Below are 17,202 nucleotides of genomic sequence, written 5' to 3'. Positions count from 1 at the left end.
TGGTACAGTATTACAAGGAACAAACTGAAGTGCATGTCAGTTCTAAAACTCTCCCAAAAAGGAGTGTGAAAAGAAAGGAGGCGATGAAACTCCTAACTAAGCACAGACTCAAAGATGCCTGTTACATCTCTGAAATATCAAACATTGTTCCTGTAGTTGTAAGTGCTCACATAGGCACAATTCTTGTTTCTTACTCAAGCTTTGTTACTCAAACTGAAAGTGCATCTCTACTGAACTTAAACTAGGAACTAGCAGATATTGCGGACAGAGGATTGTCACCTACCAACTGGTCATTCATCTGACAAATTAGACGACTAGGAGGCCTGATGGACTGGCGGACCCTAAGACCATAACGGTCAGGTTGAGCACAATTAACCTGAGCTTGAAGGTCTGGGACGGTCAAGTCTAAACAGTCAGTATCAGGGGAGTCTGCGTCCGGATGGTCAGTGTTCAATGGGGTCTCATCTGGGAGACCCATACCCAAAGAGATCATGCTTTCAGAGCACTGTGATGGGCTTTCCGTATTGTCACTTGAAGTATGGTCAACATCTTGTTCGGGGATGTGCTGACTTCCTCGACTGGATGTATCAACACTGCAAGAGTCGGACTGGGCATCAGATCTGCTGTCTAGTGAGTTATCCTCTACCTCTGGATGAACTTGCTCTTCACCTGCCTGTATCACCCAGTTTACTGTACGGACATCACTGTCTTCAACCGCGTCAGGTAAATCAGGGCATACATCACTTCCATGCATAGCAGCGTCAGACTCTGAGTGTTCAGATTCGCTGGCCAGATCATCCTCACAGGGCAAGAAGCTAACAGAGAGCAGCAAATTCCTGTGAACTACCTTCTCTTTGCCCGTCAGACAATCCTTGACTCTGTAGACATTGAGATCAGGCTTGACTGATATGACTTCATACGGGGTTGACTCCCACTTATCTGCAACTTTGCGTTTCCCCGGGACACCTCTGTTGGCGATCAACACCCGGTCTCCCACGACGAGAGGTGATCCTTTGGCCCTACGGTTGTACAGCTTGGCATGACGAGTCTGTTCTCTGAGAGTATTCCTCTGTACAATTTGAGCAGCTTCATGTAGATCTTTCTTCAGATGGCGTACAAAGTCAGAGTAGCTGACAACAGCATCATTGGTATTAGCATGTTGAAACATGACATCGACAGGGAGACGAGGGATCCTACCAAACACTAGGTAAAACGGTGCAAACCCTGTTGTCTCATGCTCTGTGCAGTTATAGCAGAATGTGAGCTGCTGCAGCATTTGTGGCCACTTTGCTTTGGGCTGAGGGGGAAGGGTTCTGATCATATCTCCCAATGTTCGGTTGAATCGTTCTGCGATGCCATTTCCCATGGGATGGTACGGAGTGGTATGGGATTTCTGCACCCCTGCCATCTCTAGAAGCTCTTTGATCAGTTTGCTCTCAAAATTAGCTCCCTGATCAGAGTGGATACGCCGTGGGAAACCATAGACAAGGAAGAAATCCTGCCACAGACGGCGAGCAACTTGTTTGGCGGTTTGATTTCTGCAAGGGAAGGCGTGCGCCATCTTGGAGAAATGATCAGTTACGACCAGGACATCTACAGACTTGTTCTCTTGCTCAGCAGTCCAAAAGTCTATACAGACCAACTCCATAGGCTCAGAGGTGACTATGTTCTTGAGTGGTGCACGGTTGTGTGGTTCCGGTGTTTTCCCTACTACACAGCGCTGACAGGATTTGACATAATTCACAACATCACGTTCCATGCCATTCCAGAAGAATCGTTGCCTCACCAGAGACAAAGTACGGTTCTGGCCTTGATGACCTGCTGAGTCATGTAAACCTTGAAGGACTTTCTGTTTCAATGAATCAGGCACCACAAACTGGAAGATTTTCTTGGCCATGTGAGGATCTTTCCTTATTTTGTAGAGCATGCCATTCTGTATGGTGAGTCTGCTCCAATGCTTCAGTAGTTTCATCACACTAGTCGACTCGACAGCTCTCTCACGCCTGGTAGGTCTCTTGTGTCTATGCACAAAGTACATGGTTCTGCTTATTGTGTTGTCCTGTTCTTGTAAACCAACAAGCTGACTCTGTGGGAGTGCCGTTGACTGATCTCCCTTCTGCAGAAGATTGAAGTTAGCATCTGTTCCCATCACTTGACCCACACCACCAGTGGACTGAGCACTGAAGACAGCAGCAACTTCTTCTGATGTCACAGAACCATTGGAGCCTGATGGAATTGCCCTTTTTACTGACTCGTCTGATGTCCCAGCACTCTCGTCTACAACAGCGTGACAATTGTTGGATACTCTGAACACCTCTTGCACAGTACTGTTGTTCACCCTGTTGACTTGGTCCAAGAGCGAAGTATAGGGCTCGGTAACAAGGCGATGACCCACACATGACCGTACAAATGGCTCACGGCTCAGAGCGTCGGCTACGATGTTCTTTGGGCCGGGAATGTACTTCAGGTCAAAATTGTATGCAGCTAGCTTCGCTACCCACCGCTGTTCACACGCATCAAGTCTTGGTTTGGTCAAAATGTATGTCAGTGGGTTATTGTCGGTCCACGTGGTAAAGTGTCTTCCTTTCAACCAATGGCTGAATTTATCACATACCGCCCATTTCAAGGCAAGAAATTCGAGCCTGTGTGCAGGGTAGTTGAGCTGGGAGCGAGAGAGCGTCTTACTTGCAAAGGCGACTGGTCTGGCTACTTTTCCACCAGGTGGCAGCTGTGACAGGACTGCTCCAATCCCATCAAAGGATGCGTCGACAGCCAGAATAAACGGCGCATCAAAATCTGGGTGGGCCAGAGTGACACCTGTCACGAGGTCGTGCTTCAGTGTTTCAAAGGCGTTCTGGCATGCATCGGACCAATCTGCAGGCGTCAGCTTCACTTGACCTTTCTTGCGGGCTCTCTTGCGCTTATGCTTGTCACCAGATTCAGATGTGAGCCTGAACAGAGGTTTTGCCTTCGCAGAACATGCTTCAATGAAGCTTTGGAAATACATCACCATGCCTAGAAAAGATCTGATTTTACTAGGGCATGGCGTCTTGCCATCCGACTCCATTAGATCAGCGACTTGTACGTCATTTATCGCTCTCACTTTCTCGGGGTCAGTCCGAATTCCATCCTCACTGATGACATGCCCAAGAAATTTCACAGTCCGTCTGAGGAAAAAACACTTTTTGGGTGCGAGCTTGAGGTTGTGTTCCTTAAGGCGAGTAAACACCATCTGCAGGCGTTGGAGTGCAACTTCCTCTGTGGGGGCAAACACCATCAGATCGTCGAGGTAACATAATAGGCTCATGAAATTCTGATCACCAAATATTGACATCATCATCCTCATAAATGTTGCTGGGCTGTTGCAAAGTCCCTGAGGGAGCCGGTTGTACTCGTGAAGGCCGAATGGTGAGGAGAATGCCGTGTACTTTTTGTCGTCAGGGTGCAAGGGGACATTGTAGTAGCCTGACGTCAGATCCATTGTGGAGAAAAAGGCATTTCCCCCAAGTGCGGCCAAAGCATCAGCTTGATGCGGTAGTGGGTAGGCATCCTTTATTGTTCTTGCATTAAGCCTTCTGAAATCAGTGCATACCCTTAGTTCTCCATTCCGCTTCCATATGAGAACAAGCGCAGATGCATAGTCGCTAGTCGACTTCTGAATAATTCCTTTCTCTTCCATCTCGTTCAGAGTCGTCCTCAATTTTTCATACTGACTTGGTGGTATACGTCTGTAGGGTAGACGGAACGGCTTATCATCAACAAGGTGGATACGATGTACAAACTCTTTGGCCTCTCCACAGTCCATCTTATGGCGAGAAAAGATTGACTCGAATTGTTCGATGATATGAAGGAGCTTGTCTTTACACTGCAGCGAAACCTCACATGACTTCAGGTCAATGTCTTGCAGTCCCAGAGCTTCCAATGCACGCATCATGTCCTCTTCTGACCTGGGTCGGACCTCTTTGCTCTGTACACTCTGCACGTTGCACTTGACCTCCTCTGCATTGGGCAGGTCTTCCGCTGCGATACAAGGAGACACATCTGCAATTTTCCTGTTTCTTCTCAGCACCACAACTCTGTCCGTGGGATTAAAGACTTTAACAGGCACCCATCCATCTCCCCAGAGTGGAGTAACAACTCGTCCGACAAGGACTTGTCTGGGCGCAGCCTTAGATTGGGTTGGCTCAACGACAACTGTGCTGCCCGCTGATGCCCCGGCCAACTCAGGTAACTTGCCCCAAATAACGTACTCGGTCCGTGGATTCAGCGTCACGCAACTTTTGATCTTTACTGTCCCTACCTTGTCTGGAATGCAATCACCTCTCCATCTCTCTGTGTTGGAAAGCATTGACAGGAATTGACTGTGGTTATCGGACAGACCGTTGTCAGGAGTGGAAACTAATCTCCAATAGCCATCAGTACTTTTCAATTGAGTCAAAATATATTTGATGGCATTGCTGCCAAGGATCATCTGTTCTGTCTGGCCTGGCACCACCATTACTGGTATTATCATTTGGCACCCGTAAACTGTGACGTGAATGTCGTACATATCTCTGGGAGAAACTTGGTGTCCACCGCAGCCTACAATGACATAATCATCGGCCGTGTAACTCATCATATCAGGGAATTGCTGCAGGAGGGACTTAGCCGTGTCCTCACTTACTGTACAAGCCATCGACCCGCTGTCCAATAGCGCTCTGAAAGTGGGGCCTTCTTGCACAAGTACAGGTGTGTAAAACAGTTCGTCAGTCTCCGCTATTCTCTGAAACCCCTGAAAGATCAGCTTCTTCGATGGAGGTATCTTGTTGCTATACAACTCATAAATTGATTTATTGTCTTGCATGTCAGGCTTCACATTAGTGGTGGGAGGTATACTCAGTTGATCTGCACTGTTCTCCCCTAAGCGCAGATCAGTTAGTTTCCCTGAGGCAGTGGGACAACTTTCGTCACTGGACAATCACGTCGAGAATGCCCTGGGGCATGGCAGTGAAAGCAAAGGTTTTTGTCTCGGCAATGAGAGAGAGCACTGTGTTCGACTTCTTTGCAAATGATACATGGCTTGTCAGTGAAACCATTAATTCTGTCTCCAGGTCGCCTGGTTGGAGCTCGCCTTCTCCCTTGAAACTGGTTTGAGGTAACACGTATCAGAACCTTCTCCAACATACTAATAACGTCCGTTAGAGAGACATACTGTGGGCTCGAAGTCTGAGGTGGCTCGTGCATGAGGGTTGGACCATGGTTCACCTCAGCTTTGTGTACGGCAATTTCCGCTCTATTCGCAGATTGTTGTAGGGAATCTGCTTTGTAGCTCTTCTCAGCGTGGTATTCATTCAGCACCTCTAGTACCTCACATGCTGACCACTTTTCGATGGTTTTTGATCTGTAAGTGAGTGCCAGTTCCTTGCATGGGCAGTTCCTAATAAACATGCGAGTGACCTCTATTTCAGGGTTGTCAAATGTTTTGCCCTGCTCACTCAAGCACTCAGAGGCAAGGTCAGCTGCTCTGTTTAGTCTCAGCCAGTAGTCATAGGGGTCCTCCTGGTGTTTGGGCAAAGTTGAATAAAAGTCAGCTAAAGGGACAGCAGAGTACTTGGTACAGCTAAAGTGTTTCCTGAGGAGACTATAAATCATGTCAGGGCGGGTATAGACGTCTATATTACTGTTTCTAATGCCAAACCTAACTACATCTTTAGCTTTTCCTCTCAAATGCATTTGGATTTCCTCTGCTTGCTCTTCAAGTCTCACATTACTCTTCTTAATAAATGTCCTCATTAGATCTTCCCACTCATGTATTGTTATTGAGTCTGAGCCATCCCCAATAAATGACGGCGGTTCCTTAACCTTTCTCTGTGTAACCACCTGACTCAATCTGTTTGCTACATCTTGTGTGGCAGCAGCGTTAGGAGCTACTATATTACGTGACTGTATATTTGTGAATATGCTATCAGCCAATTTATGTCCTATCTCCTGAATAATATTTGTCATCTGATCAGCTACACCCTCAGAAACGTCACTTGTGCTCTGAGTAAACATGTTTCAAAGATGTAAATAAGTCAAAATCGCCTGCGTAACACGTCACTGTATAGCAGTTTTAAATACTGTGAGCTGATGGCTTCATGAAATGATGTGGCAGGTAGGACAGTCCTCGGTTCGGAGAGCTTGATAGAAGTCACGGGTCACGGCACCAATGTAACCGCGGTGTACGTGTCCCACCAAAGATCCACATTCACGCTGGACTGGATGATGAGGTTTTTATTATTACAGTTTCTGCAAATGGATGAGTCACAACATTAGCTTTTTCTGCTGGGTCTGATCTCTTTGATCTCTTTGTAGTACTCTGGTTAAACTGACAACAAAGCATATCAAAGAGCTGTCTTTTCACTTTACAGAAAATACATTTTAGAATATCACAATACATTTATAAATCTTTGCATTTTAACAAGATACTTTTAACAAGAGATCGTATAGTGGATTTTTAACGTTTACAATGAATTCAACATGTTTTTCTTTACTCTGAATTTTAACCAACATCATCCTTTTTTTTAATGTATATGAAAAATAGGAATAAAAACAATAATGAGTATAAAAATGGGTACAATTTACCTGCAAATGGATGAGTCACAACATTAGCTTTTTCTGCTGGGTCTGATCTCTTTGATCTCTACAAGGGGAATTAAGATTTAGTAAAACAGAAACAAAACGAAAATAAACCTAAACAGCTTGACAATATCAATCACATTACTATGCATGGTGAGAGATTTGTCAGCTGGGGTTATAAAGTTTAAAATTAACTTATTTTGTGGAGCACCAAAAGATATGTCTTACCTTTGTAGTACTCTGGTTAAACTGACAAAACCCCGCCTCCTGGTCACATGTTAGAAGCCAAAACCAAACCCCACCCCATACCAGCAGATGGCACTGTTGGACTCAGCATTGCAGGACATTTACCAAAAACTATACACATATTTTAGCAGGAATTTCAATAAAATAAAAGTTATTATTACACCCGTAACATAAGTACCGTATGTACTCGCATATACAGCTACATCACATATAAGCGACACTCTAAAACTGTTTTAAATAGCCAAATATATTTTTAAAGTATGTACTAAACATTGATGATTAATAAAATATGTAGTTAATAAAAAATAATATGGGCGGTCTACAGCACTATTTTAATGGACTTTTTTTGAAGGTACTAACCTTTCAGCGTATTAGATAATGTTTAAGGATATTGTGAGCTCAAGAAATTGTTAAAAACTCTGTTATAACCTATGTTTTATGTTGATAATGTTTGTTTATTGTCTGTACAGCCCGTTGAGACTTCTTGAGATGAAGGGCTATACAAATAAACATGGCTTGACTTGTCTAAATATGTGGGCAGACCGAATTGTGTTGGTTAGAAACAAAACATATAATTAAATAAAATGTCTTCCTTGCAGCACCTATACATAAATTTTGTATTCTTATAAAATCATTATTTGACAATCGTAAATTTGAACAGTTTGGAGAAAATACCATATAAAAACTGATCGATTCTGCGCATGCGCCTAGATGTTCTCCTTAGTCTTATGCGCTCCTTAAAAATAAGTAGTTGTATGTTATGAATATATTACTAATATTTTACATGACAATAAAGGAAATAAGTAATATTTATTTTAGTTTTTAGAATACGTAAACATAGACGTGGAGTATCCCGTATGCGCCTGCGCATTTCCTATGCGCATGCGTACGACTGATATTGTGGTTGGTTACTGACTCGATACACTTAATGTTTTACAAACTGATCGCAACCGTGCGACAAATTCAAGACAAGACGTCAAATATAATCTCAAGGAGGTTAAAATATTAAATTGTTTTTAAATGGATTCCGTGCTTGGTCGTATTTGTACATGTCGAAGCTCCTCGGCATAGTTTAGCTTACTGTAGCTTAGCTTACTAGCCACTAACGGAGTGACATCGATCGACACACTTCCTGACAAAGATCAAGTTAAAGTGTTAATCGACGTGGAAAATGTCTTCAACAGTGAGTGTGGACTACGACGACGAACTTTGCGGAACGGCAAACCACAACGAGCAACAACGACGACGACGTTGCCCTCGCAGAGAAGGTTGGTTCCCTTTGTGGCTTCATTTAAACCATCCATCCATTATCTGCACCGCTTATCCTCAGTAGGGTCGTGGGGGTGCTGGAGCCCATCCCAGCTATTTTTGGGCAGTGGACAGTGGACACCCTAAACTGGTTGCTAGCTAGTCGCAAGGCACACAGAGACCGCCAACTCACTCACTCATTCACACCTAGGGACAATTTCGACCAGTGTTATGCCGAGAAATGCATCCCGGCCGAGATTTGCATCCCCTCGCTACTATAACCATTTTACCTCGTTTTATCTCACTTTTATATCACTTTTCGGGAATGTAATGGTGAACATATAACCAAAACCTCTTCGTTCTGCATTTGTTGGGAATGTAATACGACTTAAACCATTCCGTCTTTGTATTTGTTGTGAATGTAATCGAACGGTAATGCACACCGTATACAACTCACTTTTGAGCAGGTAACATGTTTATTTTACCTTTTTCTTTTCAAATCGCTCATATTGAAACTGTTATGCACTCTACTATGAAGCTTATTTCAGCATAATAAGCTTTACGGTAGAGTGCATAACAGTTCTCAAAAGTGATTTGTATACGGTGTGCATTACCGTTCGATTACATTCACAACAAATACAAAGACAGAATGGTTTAAGTTGTATACATTCCCAACAAATGCAAGACGAAGTGGTTTTGGTTATATGTTCGCCATTACATTCCCTAAAAGTGATATCAAAGTGAGATAAAACGAGGTAAAGGTGGTGATAGTAGCGAGGGGATGCAAATCCCGGCAGGGATGCATTTCTCGGCATAACACCGGCCAATTAACCTGACAAGCGTGTTTTTGGAATGTGGGAGGAAACCGAAATGCCCGGAGGAAACCCACGCAAGCACAGGGAGAACATGCAAACACCTCACAAAAAGGTTTGATCCCACTGCATTTAAACCAGAGGTGGGCAAATCCTATCCTCTAGGGCCGCGTGCCCTGCATGGTTTTGGAGTTTCTCTGCTCCAGTTCAGGTTATTCAGATCACTAGGATCATCAACAAGCTCCTTCCAGCGTGCTAACAACCTGATAATTTGTATCAGAATCACCTTTATTATTATCGTGTTGCTGCAACAAATTTAGAGTTGCACTTCAGTTGGCAAAAGACACAATATAAAATATAAAACATAGAAAATATAAAGTATTCATCTCTAATTTGCAGTATTCACATCTAAAAACTATACACAACCTGGATATTGCACTTATAACTGTGTTCCAAAATTGCTGTTTACTGTGTTGATGGCTGTGGGGAAGAAGCTATCCCTCAGTCGGTTTGTTCGGGCCTTGTGAGATCTGAACTGTCGGCCCGATGGCAACGGTTCAAAAAGGGCCGTGTTTATAATCCCCGTGGGGCTTTCCTGTCTGCTGCAGAGCAACCTGCATACCACGCCGGGAAGTGATAGACAGGTTTTACGTTTACTAAAGTTGAAGAAGAGAAACCTCTCAAAACTTGCAGGAATACAGCCCTGGAGGACTGGGTTTGCCCAGTAGATTTGAATAGACGCTGTGGAAATTGTTTTGAAAATATGGACGAATTTGATCATGTCCAAAATTTCAACTTGTAAAATATCAAGTTGAAAAGGTGTGCTTAAGCAAATTGTTATATTTTAAGCCGTAGTCTAGTGTGTATTACTATGATTTTTTTTCACCAAACTATGTTTTAAGTTTTAGGTAATCAACCAATCTAAATTCTGACTCAATTAGCCTTGAGATAAGAAACACTGATTTGTTGATTTATTAACCATAGACACAATAAAGCCAAAGGCATCATTTTATTTGTCCTCTCCAACCGGGAAGCACAATATCAACAGAATAAAGAACTCTGTTTTTGTCTTTTTGTGTTTTGCAGAAAATACCGAAGAGGTTTGTCTTAAAGAAGAGAAGCCAGAGCACCGTCACATCAAAGATGAAAAGGAGTATAAAGTGATTACTTATGTTACAAAGGAAGTAGAGCAGGAGTTTTATGACATCAAGAAAGAGGAGGAGCTGGATCATCTTTGCTTGAAAGAGGATAAAGAAGATGTCTTCGAGATGCCATTCAATGTTGTCATTTTGACGGATGAAGATCATAGTGAGCTGAGCAGTGGGGCGGAACTTGCCAGCAGCAACAATTGTCATCGCTTAACAGGAAGTGATGGATACTACCGCAGTGGATCACAAGTCGACGGTGTCTTGGCTCCGTTATCGGATAATGACAGCTTGTCACAATGCACGCCTCAAAACGACTGTGACGATGATGAAACTGTAGGTGACTGGACATTTCTCCACGACAAGAAACGCTGGAAATGTGCTCATTGTGGTAAAACGTTGGCAGAAAAGAGAAATTTAAAAACACACACAAGAATCCACACGGGTGAGAAACCCTTTTCCTGCTCAGTTTGTAGCAAAAGGTTTTCTCGGAAGGAACACTTACAAAGACACAATCAAACGCACACTGGTGCAAAACCTTTTTCCTGCTTAGTATGTGGTCAGAGATTTTCTCAGAAAGAAAACTTGAAAACACACACAAGAACCCACACTGGTGAGAAACCCTTTTCCTGTTCAATTTGTGGCAAAAGATTTTCTTACAGGGGAAAATTACAAAAACACTCAAAAATCCATACTGGTGAGAAACCCTTTTCCTGCTCGGTTTGTGATCAAAGATTCTCTCTTAAGGAAGACTTAAAAACCCACACAAGAATCCACATTGGTGAGAAACCCTTTCCCTGCTCTGATTGTGGCCAAAGATTCTCCTGCAAGGGTCACTTAAATAGACACACACTAACTCACTCTGGTGATAAATTATTTCCTTGCTTAGTTTGTGGCCATAGATTTTCTCGGAAGGGACACTTGATAAGACACACACAAACCCACACGGGTGCAAAACCTTTTTCTTGCTTAATTTGCGGTCAGAGATTCTCTCAAAAAGGAAACTTGAAAGCACACACAATTATCCACACTGGTGAAAAACCCTTTTCATGTTCAGTTTGTGGAAAAAACTTTTCTGATAAGGGAAGATTACAAAAACACTCAAAAATTCATACCGGTGAGAAACCATTTTCCTGCTCAGTTTGCGGTCTTAGCTTCTCGCGCAAGCAACACTTAAACATACACACACAAAGCCACGCTGGTGAGAAACCCTTTTCCTGCCTAGTTTGTGACCGAAGATTCTCTCAGAAGGGAGTTTTGAAAAGACATACAAGAATTCACACAGGTGAGAAACCTTTTTCCTGCTCGTTGTGTAGTCAAAGGTTCTCACAAAAGGTTGTCTTGAAAGCTCACACAAGAATCCACACTGGTGAGAAACCCTTTTCTTGCTCCGTTTGTGGCGAAATGTTCTCTCATTGTCGTCGTGCCAAAACACACAGATGTGCTGCTGAAAACCTCTATCAATCCAGATGATTATGCGGAGCACTTATGAGATGCGTCTACAAATCCCAGATGTTGCATGAGCTTGAAATTTGAAATGTTCCTGGCTTTTAGGTTTGCCATTTTGTCAGGGAAGTCACTGTTTCATTGATGTGTTCTTGTCATATTATCTGCTGTTTTGATCAAAAGATGTTGATGTTGCAACAAGGTTAATTGTTTTTAGCTTCAAGAACTGCAAATATATTGAAAAAAAATATCTTTAACATAATTCAAATTGGTTGCAAAATTAATCATTTAATACATAAGCAACATTTATTGTTAAGTTGTGTTACCTGGTATGATGTATGTAAATAAAATAATGTTTGCTTCTTATTGTGGACTTGCTTTGTTGCGATAAAAAATGTTATAGCGTGCATGCATACAATCACGATCTAGGAACTACGGTGTGTCGACTTGATTCACGAAATCTGCGCAAATGCTCAAATAACTAGTATTTTTGTCAATTGAATAAGGAATGTTGCAATTTCTTGTGTTTCAGTCTAAAAAAAAATCAAACGTTTTCCTCAAGATAGCGGAAAATAAGTAATTGAGGTTTCAGATATGAAGCCAGATGGGATTTGGTTAATAAAAACACATCAAATTTACTTTTAAAAAAATCGTATTTCCTGTAGCATAACCAGTGACTGAAAAATCCAATTCAAATGTTAAAACAACTTTGAATCATAATAATTCCAATGTTTTGTAAATTTGAGAAGTCCAGAGAAAACACTACTAGTAAGTCATAACTGTTCAATTATGCTCATGTGCTCAATGGTTCTTCTTACATTTAACAGAAGGTGACTAAGACCACTGCTGAGCTCCACGTCCCCTACAGACACATAAGTTAAATACAACGTTTTTAAATGTTTGATCAGTTTCAATGGGCTTTTGGTTGGAGGATAGCTTTGTAAACAAAATGGGATGTTTAACTTCGATAAGAGATTTTTCGACTTGTGAATCATTCTCTTGTCTCAATAAACTGGCGAGGAAAACGAGCTCTGTTGTGGGCACAGAGCTGGACAGCCTGACAACAGTAGCTGAGAGACGAGCACTGAAAAAGCTGCGGTCAATCATGGACAATTCATCACATCCACTACACAGCATTATATCCAGACAGAAGAGCAGCTTCAACAACAGACTGCTGTCACAGTCTTGTACCACGAACAGACTGAAGAGATGTTTTCTTCCTCATGCCATGAGGCTCTTTAACTCCACCCGGCGGAGTAAAGACCCACATTAAACCACACCCCCTACATTGCATATTACCGTACTTTTATTGCAGTGTGTATTTTATGTAGCACTATTTAAATACAACACGCTACAGTGGTTATTAGCACGTCACATTGGGTATTTGTATATTGTATTCCTTTTGCTTTATTATTGTATTGTTCTCAGCGAAGGGATGCTGCTGAAAATGTGAATTTCCCTGCGGGGATGAATAAAGTATCTATTATTTTGGGGCACATTAGCTATTGTATTGCGCATGCGCACTAGCGATAGCGTAGCTGCAACGCAATGTACTGACCCGATACGCAAACATTTTCTATTTAATTTTGTAGCCACCGTGCCAGAAACTCTATGCAAATCTCATAAATCGCCCCAAATGGGGTTATATGTCGTTAGTTGTTATATGTTCTCTGCGCCAGGTTGTTTTACTACACGTTGAAGCTACTCGGCCTCGTTTAGCTTAGCTTAGCCTAGCTTTGCTTGCTAGTCGCTAACAAAGAGACCCAGATCGACACATTTCTCATCGGGGATAAAGTTCAAGTGTTGAGAGAAGTGGAGAAATGTTTTCAGGGTTCGTGGTGGAGGACGAACTATATGGAGCGAAAGAGGACAACGGGATACAATGTGGACGGCGTTTTTGTCCTCGCAGGGAAGGTTGGGTGACTTTTGGCTTCATTTAAACAGACGCTGAGAAAATCGCTTTTAAAATGTAGAGAATCCAAAGTGCTAAAACAATTACAATTTCTAAAAAGACACGCTTCAAGGTGTGCATCAGCTCATCGTGATAGTTTAAGCTTTAGTGTGTGTTCACTTGATATACTACATTTTAAGCTTTAGGGCAGTGTTTCTCAAGTGGTGGGTCAGGACCCAAAATAAGGTTGCGGACGTTTTCATTGGGTCCCGGGCTTTTGCCTTGACAAAATACTGCTGAGATGAAGAAAAAAAACAGTTTAAACTACACTCCTTAACAGTAGAGGGCGACAATGCCCTAATCGATCTCGTTTACCTGTTCAGTCAATCGGTGCATTTGAGAGGTACCAAATCTCATTTTATTCAGATTTTGCTGCTTATATTTCCTTTGTCTATCCGATATATTGTGTCCCAAGAATGTGCGTGATAAGTGGAAAACAGTGACACCAACGATAGAGAAAAAAAAAGGAAACTATGGTGAAATTGTTTACGTGTGTCTGCCATTGAAGCGCTGCTGGAATGTACAGCAAATTATTTAGAATTGTTATATTTTAATTATTTTACCAGTGTATTATTCTTTTTTTACTATATAATTATATAAGCATTGATATTTAGTTACACAATTTATTTAGTTTATTATGTGGTGTAACGACCCTCAATCATGCGCGACACAAGGTTTCACAGTCACTCGGTTTATTGCTTGCATTCAGTAAACAAAACAATACAAAGTCAGGGTGTCTGTTCACGACTGCAATAATCTTCAGCGCGATGCAAATTAGCTGAAGCTACGGCAAGCGCTGAAGCCCATAAAGTGCCAAACGTAAAAGACAGTTGCAGACGCCCATGACTTAACAATTGAATGAGGTACCGGAATATTAACAGTAATTCAACAAAAACAACAGATTTTGTGAGAATTCAAAAAAACATTCAAAACAATCAAATTTCAACTCTGTTACACCGGCAATGTTAAAGCAGTTTTAAGAGGTCGCCCCTTTATGCATTGCAGGCTTATTTGTAAGCATATACTGTACTCAGACATTTACATTTTGCCTCCTTTTTTGGGGGGGATGAATATATTCCACTATCTCTGCTCTATACTGCACAATCCTTTCATTGGATAATTTTATTCTTGATTTTGGTTGCAGCCTGTTGTTAAGGTGAAATGGTATGTCGTGAAGTCAGTCCAGTCAGAATCAATCTTTTAGGGCAGTGTTAGGGAACGTATGGCTTGCGAGCCTTATATGGCTCATTTCATGAGTACATATGGGTTGGGGATTAAATTCCACCCATGCAAATTTCGTCTGTTGTGTTCCAAATCTGAAAAGTTCAAAATTGAGTTGTTGCATACTTGGCCGAAGTAACACTGACAATACAAACGGTTTGGTCCAGTATATAAAGGACACAGTCTTGACTACAGTTCAGTCATGATTCACAACAACATACACTGATTTGGCTGTGTGTTGCTAAGGCATCCTTTATTTGGAAACTCATTAAATAATGTATGTTCACTGTTGACACTTTTTGATAAAAACCCATGGAACAAACCGAAACGTCAGCCAATAGGAATAGGTGTATTTGATTGGGTAAGTGGTAGATGTGGCCTGATTTCTGCACACATAGGACGCTCCCCCCTCTCACACACTGCTCTGAAGGAAAACACATCCATGAACTTTTCGTTTGCAGTTTTTGTGTGACATTTTTACAAAATAACTTGTAATTTGTTTTGAAACCTTTGTGAAAAAAATGAAGGTTAAAATGAGCCGCAATGATCTTGAGTAACTGCGGGAGGGGGACAAGTTTAAAGTGTTATTTTTTTTATATGGGACACAGGCTCTGGCATTATTATTATTATTATTACTACTACTACATTTTATTAAATCATCAAATAGGATCGCGACCCCTAATTTAGGGTGTTGAATGTTTATTTTTATTTTCAAAGCAGGTTCAACGCAAACTCTGACTTAAACTATTGTGAGATAGGAAACTAAATGGTTAATCCATCAAGACGGCAACAAGGAAGTCAAGGGTGACACTTTTCTGTATCCCTTCCAATCGAACATGACAGTTTTTGTCATTTTGTGTTATCCAGGCAACACTGAAGCTGTTAGCCCTGATGGAGAGAAACCAGAGCACTCTCACATTAAAGAGGAAGATGAAGAGATCAACCACGTTCAAGAGGAATCAGAGCAGGATTCTTATCACAATAACAAAGAGAACGAGCTAGAACATCTATCCTCGAAAGAGGAGAACAAAGACGCTCGCTTCATTAAAGAAGAGGAGGATTTTTGCGAGTTGCCATTCAATGTTGTCATTTTGACGGATGAAGATGAAAGTGAGGTGAGCAGGGAGGCCGAGCTTTCCAACAGCAACAATTGTGAACTTTTAATGGGAAATGAGGGAGACCACTTCAGAGAATCACAAATCGACGGTCTCTTGGCTCCATTATCAGATCATGACAGGATGTCACAGTGCACGCCTCACAATGACAGCGACGACGAGTCTGTAGGTGAAGGCACATCTCAAATTGACAAACCCTGGAAATGTTCTCAGTGCGGGAAGACCTTCACTCGTAAGTGGAGCTTGAAGGAACACATGAACACACATTCTGGCAATAAATGTTATTGTTGCTCAATTTGTGGCCAAAGATTCTCTCTGAAAAGAAACTTTAAAATACACACGGCACTCCACTCTGGCGAGAAACCCTTTTCCTGTTCAGTTTGTGGCCAAAAATTTTCTCAGAAGGGAAACTTAAAATCACACGCTCAAACACACACTGGTGAGAAACCCTTTCCCTGCTCAGTTTGTGGCCAAAGATTCGCACGAAAGGGGAATTTAAAAACACACGTACAAACCCACGCTAGTGAGGAACCTTTTTTCTGCTCTGTTTGCGGTCAGGGATTCTCTCAGAAGAGAGACTTGAAAACACACACCAGAATTCACACGGGTGAAGATCCAATTTGTTGCTTAGTTTGTGGCCAAAGTTTCTTTCGGAAGGGAGATTTGAAAATACATACAAGGATCCACACTGGTGAGAAACCCTTTCCCTGCTCAGTATGCGGTAAAAGATTCTCTCGAAAGGGACCCTTGAAAAGACACATGCAAAGCCACACTGGCGAGAAACCTTTTTTCTGCTCAGTTTGTGGTCTGAGATTCTATCAGAGGGGAGATTTGAAAACACATACAAGAGTCCACACCGGAGAGAAACCCTTTTCCTGTTCAGTATGTGGCAAAAGATTCTCTCGGAAAGCACCTTTAAACGCTCACATTCAAACCCACACGGGTAAGAAACCTTTTACTTGTTCAATTTGTGGCAAAATGTTCTCTCAGTTTTATCAAACCAAAACACACAACTGCGCTGCCTAAAAACCCAATTAGTCTCTGATGATTTTGTGGAGCTCTTTTGAGTTGCGGCCAGTAGAGCTTAAAAATTGGCATGTTCGCCAGTGTCGCGTTATGTGTGCCATTTTGTTGCAGGAGGAAGCAAACATTTCATTGATCTGTTTGGTCTAATTTCGAAATGTCTGACTTTATTTGAACTTGAACTTTGATAATGGTTATGCTCCTGGTAGTGACAATGCAGCCATGTGCTCACTATACATTACAACAGTGGCAATACAATATTGGCTTCTAGACCTGCAGATATTTTGAAAAACTTTGTTGCTCACATATGCAATCTGTATTTTTCCCATTGTTAAAATCATTTGTAAAGTTATACTTTTATTGCCCATGAAGCAATAATATTAGCAAGAACAATCTTG

At 41.9% G+C, this 17,202-nt stretch overlaps 1 protein-coding gene and 1 pseudogene across 2 annotated transcripts; both read left to right on the top strand.

Annotated features, from left to right (window-relative positions):
- Positions 1 to 7,701: 7,701 nt before the first annotated feature.
- Positions 7,702 to 11,860, top strand: LOC148347303 (uncharacterized; annotated as a pseudogene). Its single transcript, XR_015847936.1, has 2 exons — positions 7,702 to 8,111; positions 9,990 to 11,860. The product of XR_015847936.1 is annotated as an uncharacterized LOC148347303 (transcript).
- A 1,091-nt stretch (positions 11,861 to 12,951) lies between these two features.
- Positions 12,952 to 16,974, top strand: LOC148347302 (uncharacterized). The gene is made up of 2 exons (XM_088323343.1): positions 12,952 to 13,408; positions 15,534 to 16,974. The coding sequence occupies exons 1-2, from the start codon at positions 13,315 to 13,317 to the stop codon at positions 16,805 to 16,807; spliced, it is 1,368 nt and encodes a 455-aa protein (XP_088179469.1). The 5' UTR covers positions 12,952 to 13,314; the 3' UTR covers positions 16,808 to 16,974.
- The last annotated feature ends 228 nt before the right edge of the window (positions 16,975 to 17,202 follow it).

Source organism: Urocampus carinirostris, chromosome 19 (genome assembly GCF_059441175.1).
Source record: "Urocampus carinirostris isolate Australia breed hairy pipefish chromosome 19, RoL_Ucar_1.0, whole genome shotgun sequence".
Lineage (NCBI taxonomy): Eukaryota > Metazoa > Chordata > Actinopteri > Syngnathiformes > Syngnathidae > Urocampus > Urocampus carinirostris.
The sequence above is the reverse complement of the archived record's forward strand: the minus strand, read 5'-3'. Positions and strand labels throughout refer to the sequence as shown.

What these genes read in the sequence shown, in the direction of transcription:
- LOC148347302 (XM_088323343.1), top strand. Translation starts at nt 13,315, where the DNA reads ATGTTTTCAGGGTTCGTGGTGGAGGACGAACTATATGGAGCGAAAGAG. An exon ending in TTTTTGTCCTCGCAGGGAAG is followed by an intron (nt 13,409 to 15,533) that starts GTTGGGTGACTT and finishes TGTGTTATCCAG; the next exon opens with GCAACACTGAAGCTGTTAGC.